Genomic DNA, 14,569 nt, shown 5'->3' on the forward strand with positions numbered 1-14,569 from the left:
GCACTTTGCGTTGACCTCTGAAATAATGCTGAAATGTCAATTTGCAATCTTGTATAAAAGGCAATGTGAGTGCTAGGATAGTCACACTTCCGAGACCGATTTCTCGAGTCCAAGATGTGGTCGCAACTTCTTCTCTGTTGCCTTGGTGAGTATCCTGCTTCCAGTTTCCTATTTTTTCAATTTATTTTATTATTATTATTATTACAATTTTTGTGTGTTTTCGTTTAGTTGGCTTTGCCGCTGCATCCGATTATGGATGGAAAAGCAACACCGAATACCTGTACAAAGTACAAGGTAGAACTCTTACCGGATTACCAGATGTAGCCAACCAGTACGCTGGTATTGTTATGTCGGCCAATCTTATCGTCCGCCCTCAAGGTGATGGTAAATTGGTTGCTAAGATTTCCGACGCCAAGTACGCTCAAGTTCACACCCAACTTCCACAAGGTTGGAGGAGCGAAATCCCTGAGTCAAAATTGAACTTCCAACAATTGCAACTCAGCGACAAGCCCTTCGAAATTGTCATGAAGAACGGTGTTGTTCGTGACGTCATCGTCAGCAAGGAAGTCCATAACTGGGAAGCCAATTTGCTTAAGAGTATTATCAGCCAAATCCAACTTGACACTCAAGGACAACACGCCATTAAGAGCCACATTAACCAACTTCCACAGGAAGGTTCTAACAATGCTGTATTCAAGACCATGGAAGATACCGTTACTGGTAAATACGAAACCTTGTACGACATCACCCCATTGCCAGAATACATCTTGCAATCCCAACCATGGCTCGTCCCAATGCCACAAATGAAGGGCGATGGCGAATTCATTGAAATTGTCAAGAGCAAGAACTTCAGCCGTGGAGAAGAACGTGTTGGATATCACTTCGGTCTCGGCGCTAATGGAAAATGGGAACCAAATACCAACCATATGGGAGAATTTTTCCTTAGATCTTCTTTGAGTCGTGCCGTCATCTCCGGAAACTTGAAGCGTTATACCATCCAATCTGCTGTCACCACTAACAAAATCATCTTGAGCCCAAGCTTGAATAGCGAACAAAAGGGAATGGTTGTGAGTCATCTCAACCTTACCCTCACCCACGTTCAACCAGCTTCCAGCCAATTCCAAAAAATTCAAGAGCCACAACAACTTGGTTCCCTTGTTTACCGTTACGGAAGCCCATTCTCCAGCAATCACGAGGCTAGACCAGGACAGCAACGTCAAGAACAAGAGGAATACGATTTCTCTAGCGAAGAAATGCAACATCAAAAACGTCACTACAGACATCGTCGCTCTGCCAACTCCGCCGAACAAGAATTTGACTCCCCTGAATTTGAAGACAGTTGGACTCAAGAAGAACCAAAATTGAGTTCTGCTCCAGAAACTCCACTCCTCCCAATGCACATTGGCAATAAGGGAAAGTCCATCAAAAGCGCACAAAACGTCAACATCGTTGAAGCCGCTGAAAAGCTCGCCCAACAAATCGGTCAAGAAATCCAACGCCCAGAGAAAATCCAAAAGGAACAAACTCTTTCTAAATTCATCCTTTTGACCAATCTCCTTCGTCTCATGAACGAAAAGGAAATGCAAGAAGTATCTCGCCAAATTTATAACAAGGAATCCAAAGGACCAAAGGCCGATGCCTGGAAATCTTTCCGCGACGCTGTCGCTACCTGTGGAACTGGACCAGCTTTGTTGACTATCAAAGAATGGATTAAAACCAAGAAAATCGAACAGCAAGAAGCCGCCGAAGTTATCGCCGTTTTGGCTAAAAGTGCTCGCCACCCAACTCCAGAATATATGCGCACCTTCTACGCTTTGGTCACCGATGAAGATGTCAAGTCTCAACAAGTTCTTGCCGAAACCGCTATTTTGTCTTTCTCTAAGCTTGTATGCAGAGTCTACAACGACAAAGAAGTTTCTCACAACCAATATCCAGTTCACACCTTCGGTTCTTTCCGCAAGGAAGGAAAGCAGTTTGTAGTTCAGGAGTTTATTCCATACCTGAAGCAAAAACTTAACCAAGCTGTTGAAAAGGCCGATTCCCGTAAAGTTCTCGTCAACATCCGTGCTCTTGGATACGTCGCCCACCCAAAGATCCTTGCCGCTTTCGAACCATACCTTGAAGGTGAAAAACAAGTTTCCCAATTCCAACGTTTCAATATGATCTTGTCTTTGCGTAAACTCGTTGATGTTCACCCCAAGATCGCTCGTTCTGTCTTGTATAAGATTTACCAAAATGCCGGAGAAGAACCAGTTGTCCGCGTTGCTGCTGTCTTCCTTCTTATGCGTACCTGCCCACCAGCTAGCATGCTCCAACGCATGGCTCAATATACCAACATCGATACCAGCAATCAAGTTAATGCTGCTGTCAAGTCTGCCATCGAATCCGCTACTAAATTGGAAGGAGAACAATACGCTCAACTGTAAGTATTTAATAAAAAAATCAATTGCCATAAAATAATAATTTAATTATCTTATAGCAAGGAAAACTCTGAAGCTGCTCAACCACTTTTGACCAAGGAAAATTTCGGAATTCAATACTCCCGCAATTTCCTTCGTAGCTTCGTCAATAGGGAAATGAACTTGTTCTACAAGCAAAACATTCAAATCTACGGAAACGAAGAAAGCTCTTTGCCAAACGGTATCAAGTCCATGCTCCGCTCTGAACTTAACGGTTTCAACACTGAAATTTTTGACATCGAAGCTATGGTTTCCAGCATTGATGAACTCACCAACGTTTTGAAACAACAAACCGAAATTCACCAACACGAGCAAAAACAACAAAAACAAAATTACAAACAAGCTCAACAGAACCAATGGTCCAGTGAACATATTGCCCGTCTTCTTAACATCCAAACCGAAGAACGTGAACAACTTGAAGGAAACTTCCTTTTCGAATTCGGCGTTATTGCCAATCGCTTCATGGCTTTCGATAACCGTACCGTTGAACTGTTGCCAAGTGGTAGGTTTAAAAATATATAAACATTTTTCATACTATACTAACATTATATTTATCTTGCAGTCATCCGTGACATTGAACAACATCTCCGTGATGGAAAGGACTACCATTTGTGTAAATTCTACGACACCAAACAAGTTACCATCAGTTTCCCAACTGAAATGTCTCTTCCATTCGTTTACACTTTACATACTCCAACTCTCTTCCACGTTAAGGGACAAATCCGTGCTTCCGCTGAACCACAAATCAGCTCTGGAGATAAAATTCACAAGCCACACACCATCAACGGTGAAACTGAATTGCACGCTCTTTTCTCTACTAAGGTTCAAACTAAGATTGGTTTTGTTGCTCCATTCGAACACCATTCCTACGTTAGTGGATTCGACAGGAACATTCAAGTCAACATCCCACTCAAGGCCCAAATTGAAGTTGACATCAAGAACAAGCAGATGAACGCTCAACTTCAACCAGTTGAACCAGAAAAGAACACTCAAGTCTTCCACTACAGCACTTACCCATACACCGCCAAGAAGGATCTCCTCAAAGTGCAACCAATTGTCAAGAGCCAAAACGTTCACGTTATCAGAGCTCCAGAATCCGAACAAACCAGATTCCAATCTGTTGTTGGAAAGAAGATTGGTATGGCCTTCCGTGTCGGTTACACTTCTGACCAACAATTCATGGATACCAAATGGCTTCTTGAACAGCTGAGACGTCAAGACCGTGTCACCGCTCTTATGGCTATTTACAACGACGAAACCATCCAATACAAGAAAATGGAAATTGAATATGCTGGCGCTGAATCTACTGTTCGTAAGGTTCAATTCCGCATGGGATACGAATCCAGATACGAAAGTGAACATGGAAACGAAAGCAATGGACCATCTGCTGAAATCAGCCAATTCTCCCAACTTCCAAATGAATCTAAGGCTCGCAAACAACAATTCGCCAAGATGGCTGCTGCTGGAATCCAGAGTGCTAATGTCCGCGTTGTCGATGCTTCTATTGAATTTGATGGACAAAACAAGATTGAATACACTGCTACCGCTGCTATTGCCAGCAGCCCAGTCGATCAGAAGGCACGTGCTCTCTGTTACATCAGGAAGCAATCTGCCAACCCACAAGAAAACAGACCATTCCAGTTTGCCGTTTCTGCCAAGGCCCAAGTACCAAACACCAACGGTCTTGACTTCGCTCACGCTTTGAAATTCGATCCTACTTCCACCGTCCAAATTGAAGTTGCTGCTGGTGAAGACTTGAAATCTGCTTCCAAGGTTCATGTACAAGCTAAGCTCCGCAAGAGCGAATCCCGCAAGCAATACCTCCAAAGCCTTCAACGCGCCCACGAATGCCGTCGCGAGATGGAAGAAGGAAACCACCAACTTCCAGCTTGCGCCAACATGACTGCTGAAGCAAACCTCATGGACCGCGTCCAAGTTCAACTTCAATTCGAACACGTTTCTTCAGAAGCCGCTGAATGCAGCCGCAGAGCCTATGACTACTTGCGCTACCTTGGTTTTTACAATCTCCGCGAAAACTTGCATAAACAATCTGGCAAGCAAAACGAAATCGAAATGGAAGCTCGTTTCGAACCAAACTTTGAATCTGTCAACGTTACAATCAAGTCTGAACATATGGAATCCAAATTCGAACAAATCCGTGTTAACCACTGGGCTAAACAAGTCGTTGCTGTCCATCCAGTCTTCCCAATGACCAATCGCGTTATGGGAAAACTTCTTCAATTGGACACCTACAGACGTAAGTATTAAAATAAATTAACATGGCCAATTTGTATTAATAAATTGATTTTCATGTTTATATAGCAATCTGCGTTGTCGACAAAACCGCCGCTAACACTTTCGATAACAAGACCTACCCAATTGATCTTGGACACGCTTGGACTGTCATGTTCCAATACGTCCCAACCTTTGCCAGGCAACAACAAAACCAACCACAAAGGTACCAACAACAACAAGAAGAACAACAAACTGAACAGTATGTTGTTCTTGTCCGTGATACTAAGTCTGGACAAGCCGAGAAGGAAGTTAGGATGACCATCCGCACTCCAGAAACTCAAGGACAATTGATCGATCTTGAAATTAAGCCAAGCGAAAACAAAGACTGCAGCAAGTCTAACCCATGCGCTAAGGTCCAAGTCAACGGCAAGCAATACGAAATTTCCGACGCAAAGTCCACCGATATCCAAGGAGGTTTCATCAAATTCTTTGCTCTCCCCAGTGGAGAAATCAAGGTTACCGTTAGAGATAGCTTCTACATTATCTACGATGGAAAACGCGTCAAGTTGGCCGTCGTTTCCGACAAATTCCGTGGATCCGTTCGTGGTCTTTGCGGAACTTTCACCGGTGAACAATCTGACGATTTCCTCACCCCAAAGAACTGCATCCTCCGCAACCCACGTGAATTCGCTGCCACCTACGCCATTGAAGAACAAGGACATGTCCAACAGTACAAATCTCGCGCTCAAAAGGCCGAATGTTTCTACAAGGATAATGTCTACGCCAACGTTATCTCCGACTTCGATGCTGGCCGTAACCATCAACAATACACTCAAAAGCAAAACTACCTTGGACAGCGTAACTCTGATAACAGCTGCAGCAAGCAACAAACGAGCTATATGCTTGAGAACAATGGTGAAACCATCTGCTTTACCACTCATAAAATTCCAGTCTGCAAAAGCTCTTGCAACGCAAACGAGTTGATTACAAAGTCAGTCAAATATCATTGCGTTCCAAAGACCAACATCTCAGAATTGTGGAGAAACCAAATCAACAAGGGAGCTAGCCCAGACTTCAGTTCAAAGACCGTAACCAAGACTGTTGAAATGAAAGTTCCAGCATCCTGTTCCAGATATTAAATCTAACAAAGCGACCAAATTTAATATTAGAAGCATATTATAAAAGACAAAAAAAATAATAAAATAATCTCTTACGAAATATGATTTTTATTGTTCAACTACTTACAACCATACATATATATAATTTAAGAATTCAATGTATGAAAACATGTCTTCATGTCAATTATTTGGTTGTTAACATTTACTTATACTATTGAAACTTTACCTAATCATAAATCTAGGTAGCTAACGGTGCAAATATTTTTTATATTTATTCAACTACAGTAATTAACACGTGGTGCAATATTTAGAAGTAATTTAAAATTAATTTTGCAGAAGATGCGATTTTTTAATTATCTTCTACGACAACAACAGTACTGTTGCAAGGAGATTTTATAGGTTCAATTGTAATTGTTGCTTCAGGTTTATCCGATTTATTATAGGCGACGGTATATTGGTCATCTGGTGTTTCGAGTTTGCTAGGTGGAGCTGCATTTGTATCTTCCTTTTGAATAGTTTCAGCGTTTTTCGAGAACCAGCATTTTATCTTACATTGTCCATAACTATTTTCCGGTCCAACAAGAGCCAATAAAGAACCTAGATGGAGAACAGCAAAAATCCAAGAGAATCCCATGATAATCATAAGAAACTGTCCAATTAGCTTGTAAATTAGTATTTCCGATAACATTATAAAGTATCCAATGATGCTGATAGAAATAGATGCCATAGTCAATGGTCCCATTATTTGTTGCATTGCAAATTTCATTGCTATTAAACGATCATTTTTTGTTGGACAAGATTTATAATTTATGGCCACTTGAAGACTGTAATCGATACTTAGACTGATGGTGCTTGACAACGCAATTGCTTTTAACAGATCGACATACCATCCCAAAATTAGTAAACTTGCCATAGTTGTTACAATGTTACAGGTGATACAGAATATTGTTAATATGCCAATAATGAGATTTAATGTTGAAAAGTATATGACCATCATTGATAGTAGGATGGAGAGGAACGTTCCTATGATTGAGCTGATAGCTAGTACACGATATAATTCGTATAAATCAAAATCAGTTACAAGCCAACCATTTTTCAAACCTTTCGGTGCATTTGACAGCTCATCCACAAACCATGTATTTATTTTTTCTTTAAATAATTGCTGGTAATCGACAGAAGTTGAAAATGAATAGTTGCTTGAATACTCTATGATAATTGCTCCAACGTATTTTTCGTCCACAAATTTTGGCCCAGGCAATACTTGAGTAATACCTTCTTCGTACGGTTCAGGTGTTGTTTTCTTTAAGCAATAGTCAAATAATTCGGGTTTGTAAGGAAAGTCTTTAACTTCGCAGCAGGGTCGCATGTTTTCAGATGAATTGTCATCGCAATTACGGTTCATCCATATTATAAAAGATTCCATAAAGCAATTGTTCTTGTTATTATTTGCAGTTGTTAAATAAAACTTTTGTTGTCTCAGTCGTTGGCAGAAACCTAAGAGCCATTCCTGTGATTCCGTAGAAGATATGTTAAAGGACGGGTCATATGTTATTTTTTCCAAGAAGCGTGGATTCTTATTATTTTCTTTATCTGGTAGGATTCCCCAGATGAAACGTAGTGGCAATTTATCAAGAGGATTGTTGATCTTAAAATTGAGAAAAATTATTTCGAAATAATACATTAAGCTGTGTAAATTACTTGGCTGAACTGAAAGTCGAATTTATACTTTAAGTCGTACTGTTCAAAAGGATGATCGCTGATGAATATTTGGTAATTAAAGTAGGTCTGCTCGTGATATGGATGGTAAATTAGTATGAAAACACTTGCTAGACTCAATAATGACAAACTTATGAACAACGAATGTCTAAATTTTTCAATGAACCTGCAGATTGCATTCGCCATAAATTTGCACAGTACGTCGAATAATATCATATATCGTTTTGGGCGTTGGGTAAGACGTTTTATTACAGTAGATCTTATTTTTAAAAGATTCCTTAGTTTTTCGAACGTTGTTAATTGTTCTTTAACTACTGCAACTGCGACTACCCAGCACAACAGAAGTATGAAATGCGATAATATCGCGATCCCTGCAAAAAGCCTGAAAATATTCATGCATTAGTATTAATATATGAATCAGAAATATGAATAATACCCGATTAAGCGGATTGTTGTGTCGGAACTCCAATAGGTTGTCAAGAACGTAACGGATGTTGTCATACTTGTAACGGCCATAGACATTAACGTGTGACGCACAGTGTATGACATAATGCACGTCAAACTTTTATAGCTGGTCTCGTACTCGACGGTCCATATGTCACAAAATATGAGAGAATCGTGAGTCCCAATTGCTATTGAGACTATTATAGCTAGTGTATTCATGAAAGGGAAGGAGGTGAACCTGAAGATGTAAAAATATAGAAAGTATCCAAGACTTATCGATGCAAATAACGCGGATATAGCCATGGTGGTTAGGAAAGCTGATCGAGTATAGATGCACATGCATAGTGTTAAAGCCATAGCACCAAAAAGTATGTAGGTAACGTCGCTGGGTAGACTTTCCCGAAACAGAGCATGTTTCAAACCCAGATTCATAGCCACCACCGAAATACCATCCATATGCAATAGATTTTCGGTCAGTCTTTTATAGAAAGGCATCAAAAATTCGCCGGCTGGCATCGGTAGAATCATTATAGTCTCGCTCACTTTCATGTCTTCCGATTTCTAAGAAACAAATCAATTCAGCATCACACATTTTTCAATTCTTCTATACGCAAATACTTACTTTTGGAAGGAAGAATTCATTATCAGTAATGTAAGTGAATATATTATAAACGTTATCAAAAAGTACACATTCCTGAGGTACTTGGCAATTACCTTTCACGCTACAATCAGGACTGATTTTGGATTCACGGTAAAAACTAGCGCATCGTTTCAAAGTGCTTTCAGTATTATACACATCTGATTCCTACAATAAAAAAAAATGTATTGTTGTTTTCATCAAAATATCTTGGGAGGCTAAATATTTGTATCACCCTAATATTGATTTTTAAACTAATGCGAATATTTCAATTTATTATTATTTTTATAATAATTGGATAAAAGAAACATTATCCTCCAGAAGCATTAAAGACGGATTAGAAAAGAGAACATGTCCGGGAAAAGTAGGACACGTTACAATAAGTAAAAAAAATAGACTTACAGTAATTAAAAGACATGATGTTTTGTGGTTCATCTGAGCAATGTAGTTGGGAAGAGACCAAGCCTCGCAGCAATTCCTAGGATCTCCCGGAGGATAATTCTCTGCGCCAGTACATATTTTCTCATAACTCATTATTTCGATATATTTCATCTGCATTTTGCACATTGAGTTGATGATGTTGAAATTCAACATGTTTTTACCTTCGTCAGATGCGAACACCAGTTGAGCATTGCCTATTTCTAGTATAGTAAAATGATATTAGATGAATCGCGTTTCACTATTTTATTTTATTGTTACCTGGAGATCCGCAAAATATATTCGGTTCGGAATTATAAAAACGTCCAGAATTTTCATTATTGTTAATTATATAATTTTTATACTTTTGCCAATTATTTTTACTTGTATCAATCGTTATATTTTCGTGTGTTGCCTGGAATTGCAAAAGTTTTAGAAAATTTAAAAAAATATATGCTTATTGTTTTCTTACAGTGGTCCCAACTTCTTCATTTTCTACTTTTTTTGAAGTTAAATATACGAAAGTTGTCAGTCGTGTAAAGTTTTGGCGGTTGAACACATTTTTTGAACTTCTTATATATGGACGAGTCGTAGGTTCCTTTAAGTTATTCCACTTAGAGAAATCAATTCCTACAGAATTATTATCATGCTCTGTTCCCTGAATATATATATCAATATAAGTTATAAAAAAAAATTAAAAAACGCAACTAACCATTTGTTGATTCTTATACCCTGATACCGAAATGGTGAGAAGTGGGACGATAATGCACGATACTAACAATATACCAAAGCTCATGGTGATGAAATGTTTGTTAATCAATTTTACTAGGCAATTTAAACCCATGATGTCTTTAGCAAATAAATTTTGTTAAAGCCAACAATGGTATGCAAATTATCTTTACATCATTAATTTGAGTTTGTTTTTTTGTTAATTCAAAAAATAATCTTGAATATTTAGTAATATCATTTTATCCTATATGTAGATCTGACCTGGTTGCAATTAGAAGATGTTGCACTCACAACGAACTGGATGAAACTGTGACTCCCTCGGAGCGGGAATCTGGGTACATATACGCAGATTTCACTGCCACCAAACAAACGTCATATACGTCTCTCTCTCGCACGCCCTGGTATCCATGCAGTCTATCGTTTTCCGGGAATCCGGACCTCGACCTACGCAAGTCCTAGTACATTGCGCCTTCATAAACCTTCGATTTTGAGCTATTCCTTATGAATTTCCAAGGTCATTCATGTTTTGTAAACATTACTTTAGCTAGGCTTCATTATCCTGAGGAGTGCACTTCATCAGTTTGACCTCCCAAATTTTAATTTCAGCTATGTCCTACTTTTCCATTATTGAATGCATTCATTGCACCTGCACCGTTGCTAGGGACATTCAATTATTCTTTATCCGGAAAATATTAGCTACTCGATCAATATATATTCCACCCACCCAATAGAACAGAAAAGTAGTACATTCAAAATAAAATTACAAAACTTAAAGTCTAATAAAAATAAATAAATTTGCTCATTAAAATTAGTTAATTGTATCATAATAGTTTAATTTCCTTATAAATATTCGTTCCATTTTTTCTATAAAATAATAAATAAGTAATAGTTTTCGACTAAAGGTAATAAAAATTTCAAGTAATATTTTTGCAAAAAGTGTGTTTTGTAACGCGAATGGCAATATTACACAGAATTGCACAATGTTGTAAATCTTGAAACTTTATGTCCGGTTCACTTGTTGCCTTACTTCAAGCAACAAGTGAACAGCTTCATAAGTTAGGTCAATTCACATGAACGTTACAACGTTCTATTTCATTCATGAAGAAGTAAATCTTAGATCTCATTTTTATTATCATTTATCTGAAGCAGGCTAAATTCAGTTAAATGATAATAAAAAATCCTTATCCTTATTATACTTATTGTTAGGTTCTTCGATTAAGTACAAGATAATATAAATTTAAATAAAATGTATTCGTCTGATATATTTGAAGTTAAATCCCAGATATTATCGATTTTATTAGATTCGACGCACTTTAAAATACATTATTGCGCAGTAATAATGGTGTTCTATATATATAAAATCATTAAATAAAACATACGTACCTCTTCCCCTGCAAGAATTACATATATCAACTCAAACTCAACATAGTTCATCAAACTTTACTGTAAATGAAAACTATGTTAATCACTTTGTTCGTTATGTTTATTACCTGAAATAGATAGATATATTTGTAATTAGGGCCACAATAACAATTTATTTATAATCGTATCCTAAATTTTATTGAATTATTCAGTTTCATTAAATAATATATGAAATACGAGCAGAAAAAACTTATATAAATTACCAACTTTAATGAAGGAAAAAAATATAATTTAACTTATTTAATAATATTTACTTGTCCAAAATATTTTAAATTAAATTTTATACAGAATTTCATTTTGAAATCTTTTATAAATAGGTCGCAACAAAGCTTTATTTATAAATGTGTCCCGGATTTTATCGATTTTGGTAGTTGTTGTAAATTTTATTTTATATTTATTAAAAATCTATTACTAAAAGTACAATAAATAAATAATGTGGGAAGGATTATTATCTTCTATAAAGAAATTAAATCCTTGTTGTAAAATTTAATTGTCGACATAATATAAAAATAATAATGTTTATTTCAATAGTAATTCTAATTATTAAGTGGAATTATCTCTATATTTTTAATTAATAATTAGTAATTATTGCAAAAGGTTATTTGGTACAGGTTCATTCGTTTATTTAAAATTAAATCCCGGGAATTATTGATTTTTGTAGCCTCGACGGACATTAAACTATATTATTGCGCCGTAACAAGTAAATATTTATATTCACTAAACAACAAGAATTAGGTCCATTCACCAATTACTTATGGTTTCAATAGAATGGTCATCTTAGAGAGTTATTAAACTTTAACTATGATTAGCAATGCTCAGAGAATATTATTATTATTGCCATAAGTAGTTAAAATTCTACAGTCAAACCAATTACCTTGGAATTATAACAAAACTTGAAAAACTCCAAATACATATTGTATAAGCCATTGTAAAGAATTACATCGATTTTCAGTCAAGCTTATTCTGTATACCGAGTGTTTCAATTACATTAAATTTGCTTGTATACACAAATATTATAATTTTCCATGCATTTATGTATTGTTATTACAGTAACCATTGTTAGTATTATTCAGTTTGTAAAAACTACGTAAATTAAAAAATAGCAATTATGTATTGTTGGTTGCATACGCTAATATTAATGTATTTGCTTATACTTTATTGTACTCAGTTGGAGCTCCACATATATTTGTATAACTAGACTAATTGCATAACTATCACAATTAACACTTTTATAATTATAGATAAATATAGATATTCTGTTTTAGTACTATTTTATTTTGTCGCTGTTTTGTCCTGTTCTGTTTGGTCTGGTCACCGACTCAAATTCCAATAAAAATTCTAATAGATAAATGATAAAGCTTAAAAATATAATTAAGGGCAAAAAGCAATAGCCCTTTGAAGCAGTTGACTTTTTTGGTTTATGATATTAATATTATTGTATTGATTTTTTTTTTTAATTTTATAATTTTCTATTTCAATAAATATTATTATATAATTAATTATTTATTATTATATAATCAAATTCAACAATAAATATTTACAACTAGTGAAAGTCGGTTTTGCTTAGAGCGTGCTTTATATCAGTGATTCTCAACTACACCCCCTAAGGGGTTGCAAAAAAATTGATGACACATACCCATTATTTGGGAAATCTTTTAAATCTTTTAAGTGTAAAAGGTGGTCGCGGACCATACAATTTGAGAACAACTGCTTTGTATGATACTATGTCCCAAATGATTATTTTTTAAATTAAAAACGACATATTTTGAAATTTACTTTATTATTTTTATATTATATAAAAAAAAATCAATTCTGCTCACATAATTCATAAAGTATAGAATTGATATTTCTTTAATATAAAGTTAATACAATAATAAATTAAACACTTAAATTAGTAATAATTTTTATTATCTATATTCAGGATTCATTCAGGAACGAAAATATAACGATTCTTAAGAATTTTAACACATTCACTTTACCTTCCATGATAATAGACGTATTATAAAATAAATTTATAATTAATTATATATTTAAACTTTATCATTTATTTATTGGAATTTTAATCAATATTTTTTTGCCCTGTTTTTATGCTGTTCTCTTTAGTACTACTCTGTTTTATTTTGTCCTGTTCTCTTGTATCATTATCCTGTCCTAATATGTCATGTTCTGTGCTGGTGAGTTCTGTTTGGTCATGAAACCCTGCGGCAATGCGGCGGCGTGCGCTCCCTTTTTATAAGTTCAAAATTGTTGTGCAACTTGTTCAAATCCGATGAACTGTGTTATGTTTTGAGAAAACTATCATCGGTTAGTGATTAATCTGATTTTAAAATAATAATAATAAAATCGCATTGCAATTATAACTAGTTATTGATAAATTCGCGTTAATTAATTAGAAATTACGACGCTTAAGAAATGGCGGACCGACGCGCTCCTCTCATTTTTTTATTGATACCTATGACATAATTGTGCGCGTCCATTTCTTAAGTCATCATCGTTCCAATTAGAAGTGCGCAATAATTAATACAATTTCGGGGCTTTCTTATTCATTTTCAGTAGAAATTGAAAGGGCAATGCGATTTTGTTTGTTTAAATCAGATTCACCACTAACCTTTAATGCTGCTCTGTCTCCGATATTAACAAGACATGTACAGATCAATGGGGTTGTGATCTCCGATTGATGGTTTTCATCAAAAGAACACTAGTTCATCTGATTTGAACTAGTTACACAACAATTTTGAAGTTATAAAACCGGAGCACACGCCGACTCATAGAGGAACGAACTGTGATTGAACTCCCTCTCCGCGAACCGTGGTAAAAGCAGGTAATGCCAACCGATGTTTAAATTCAAAACAAATTTATAACATTAAAACTCCCTATTGTGATTCAATTGATTAATTGTCGTTACATCAATAATTTATTAATAAAATGTTTATTTTTTAATTGCAATTAATTTCCAAATAAATGAATATGAATAAATTAATGGGTTAATATGTGTTTCGATTAGTTTTTCAATAGGAAATGTTAATTGATTAAGCACATCAAATGATGTTCATTGAATATAATTTCAAATCACTTATAAAGTAATTGATTAGTTTGCACTGGAACAAATTTTTCATATCAATACATCCTTCGAGCTTGAATAATGCATGTATTTATTAGTCATTTACTCACAACCAATCAATCTTTTTGAGGACATTGATAATTCATTTGAGTCTGATTTGGAATTAATTTACATCACCCAATGATATCGATGGATATAATATAACTGTCGGAACAAATTCAAACTATACTCAATTGAAAATACAAAGAACAGCTGTAAAGAAAAACATTGGAAAGAATAAAAATCTAAATTGTTGGGTATCGTCGTCGCTGTTTACGGTTCTGAACAGCAA

At 35.6% G+C, this 14,569-nt stretch overlaps 2 protein-coding genes across 5 annotated transcripts; one reads left to right on the top strand and one right to left on the bottom strand.

Moving 5' to 3' along the window:
- Positions 1-56: 56 nt before the first annotated feature.
- On the top strand, positions 57-5,908 carry LOC108565867 (vitellogenin-like). Its single transcript, XM_017925528.1, has 5 exons — positions 57-145; positions 229-2,422; positions 2,480-2,961; positions 3,022-4,716; positions 4,782-5,908. The coding sequence occupies exons 1-5, from the start codon at positions 115-117 to the stop codon at positions 5,831-5,833; spliced, it is 5,454 nt and encodes a 1,817-aa protein (XP_017781017.1). The 5' UTR covers positions 57-114; the 3' UTR covers positions 5,834-5,908.
- Positions 5,909-5,970: 62 nt separating this feature from the next.
- Positions 5,971-12,127, bottom strand: LOC108565868 (protein dispatched homolog 1-like). 4 transcript variants are annotated; one of them, XM_017925529.1, is made up of 8 exons: positions 9,739-10,001; positions 9,499-9,684; positions 9,309-9,441; positions 9,012-9,250; positions 8,595-8,777; positions 7,965-8,533; positions 7,511-7,910; positions 5,971-7,457 (listed from the first exon to the last, which is right to left on the bottom strand). In XM_017925529.1, exons 1-8 carry the CDS (start codon positions 9,868-9,870, stop codon positions 6,162-6,164), a joined length of 3,138 nt encoding a protein of 1,045 aa, XP_017781018.1. In that variant the 5' UTR covers positions 9,871-10,001; the 3' UTR covers positions 5,971-6,161. The 4 variants fall into 4 exon arrangements, 2 of the variants coding, with proteins under 2 accessions (XP_017781018.1, XP_017781019.1); XR_001891189.1 differs by lacking the exons at positions 5,971-7,457; positions 7,511-7,910; positions 7,965-8,533; ... (2 more) ...; positions 9,309-9,441; positions 9,739-10,001 and adding exons at positions 10,017-10,199; positions 11,139-11,245; positions 12,052-12,127 and having other exon boundaries at positions 9,609-9,684; XM_017925530.1 differs by lacking the exons at positions 5,971-7,457; positions 7,511-7,910; positions 7,965-8,533; ... (2 more) ...; positions 9,309-9,441; positions 9,739-10,001 and adding exons at positions 10,047-10,210; positions 11,139-11,245; positions 12,052-12,127 and having other exon boundaries at positions 9,612-9,684.
- Between the last annotated feature and the right edge of the window lie 2,442 nt (positions 12,128-14,569).

Source organism: Nicrophorus vespilloides, unplaced genomic scaffold (assembly GCF_001412225.1).
Source record: "Nicrophorus vespilloides isolate i.1.1-1 unplaced genomic scaffold, Nicve_v1.0, whole genome shotgun sequence".
NCBI lineage: Eukaryota > Metazoa > Arthropoda > Insecta > Coleoptera > Silphidae > Nicrophorus > Nicrophorus vespilloides.

Coding starts and splice junctions, on each gene's coding strand:
- LOC108565867 (XM_017925528.1), top strand. CDS start 115: ATGTGGTCGCAACTTCTTCTCTGTTGCCTTG. Junction 146..228: donor ACTTCTTCTCTGTTGCCTTG/GTGAGTATCCTG, acceptor GTTTTCGTTTAG/TTGGCTTTGCCGCTGCATCC. Junction 4,717..4,781: donor TCAATTGGACACCTACAGAC/GTAAGTATTAAA, acceptor ATGTTTATATAG/CAATCTGCGTTGTCGACAAA.
- LOC108565868 (XM_017925529.1), bottom strand. CDS start 9,870: ATGGGTTTAAATTGCCTAGTAAAATTGATTAACAAACATTTCATCACC. Junction 9,251..9,308: donor TATATTTTGCGGATCTCCAG/GTAACAATAAAA, acceptor TTACTATACTAG/AAATAGGCAATGCTCAACTG. Junction 7,911..7,964: donor ACAACAATCCGCTTAATCGG/GTATTATTCATA, acceptor GAATATTTTCAG/GCTTTTTGCAGGGATCGCGA.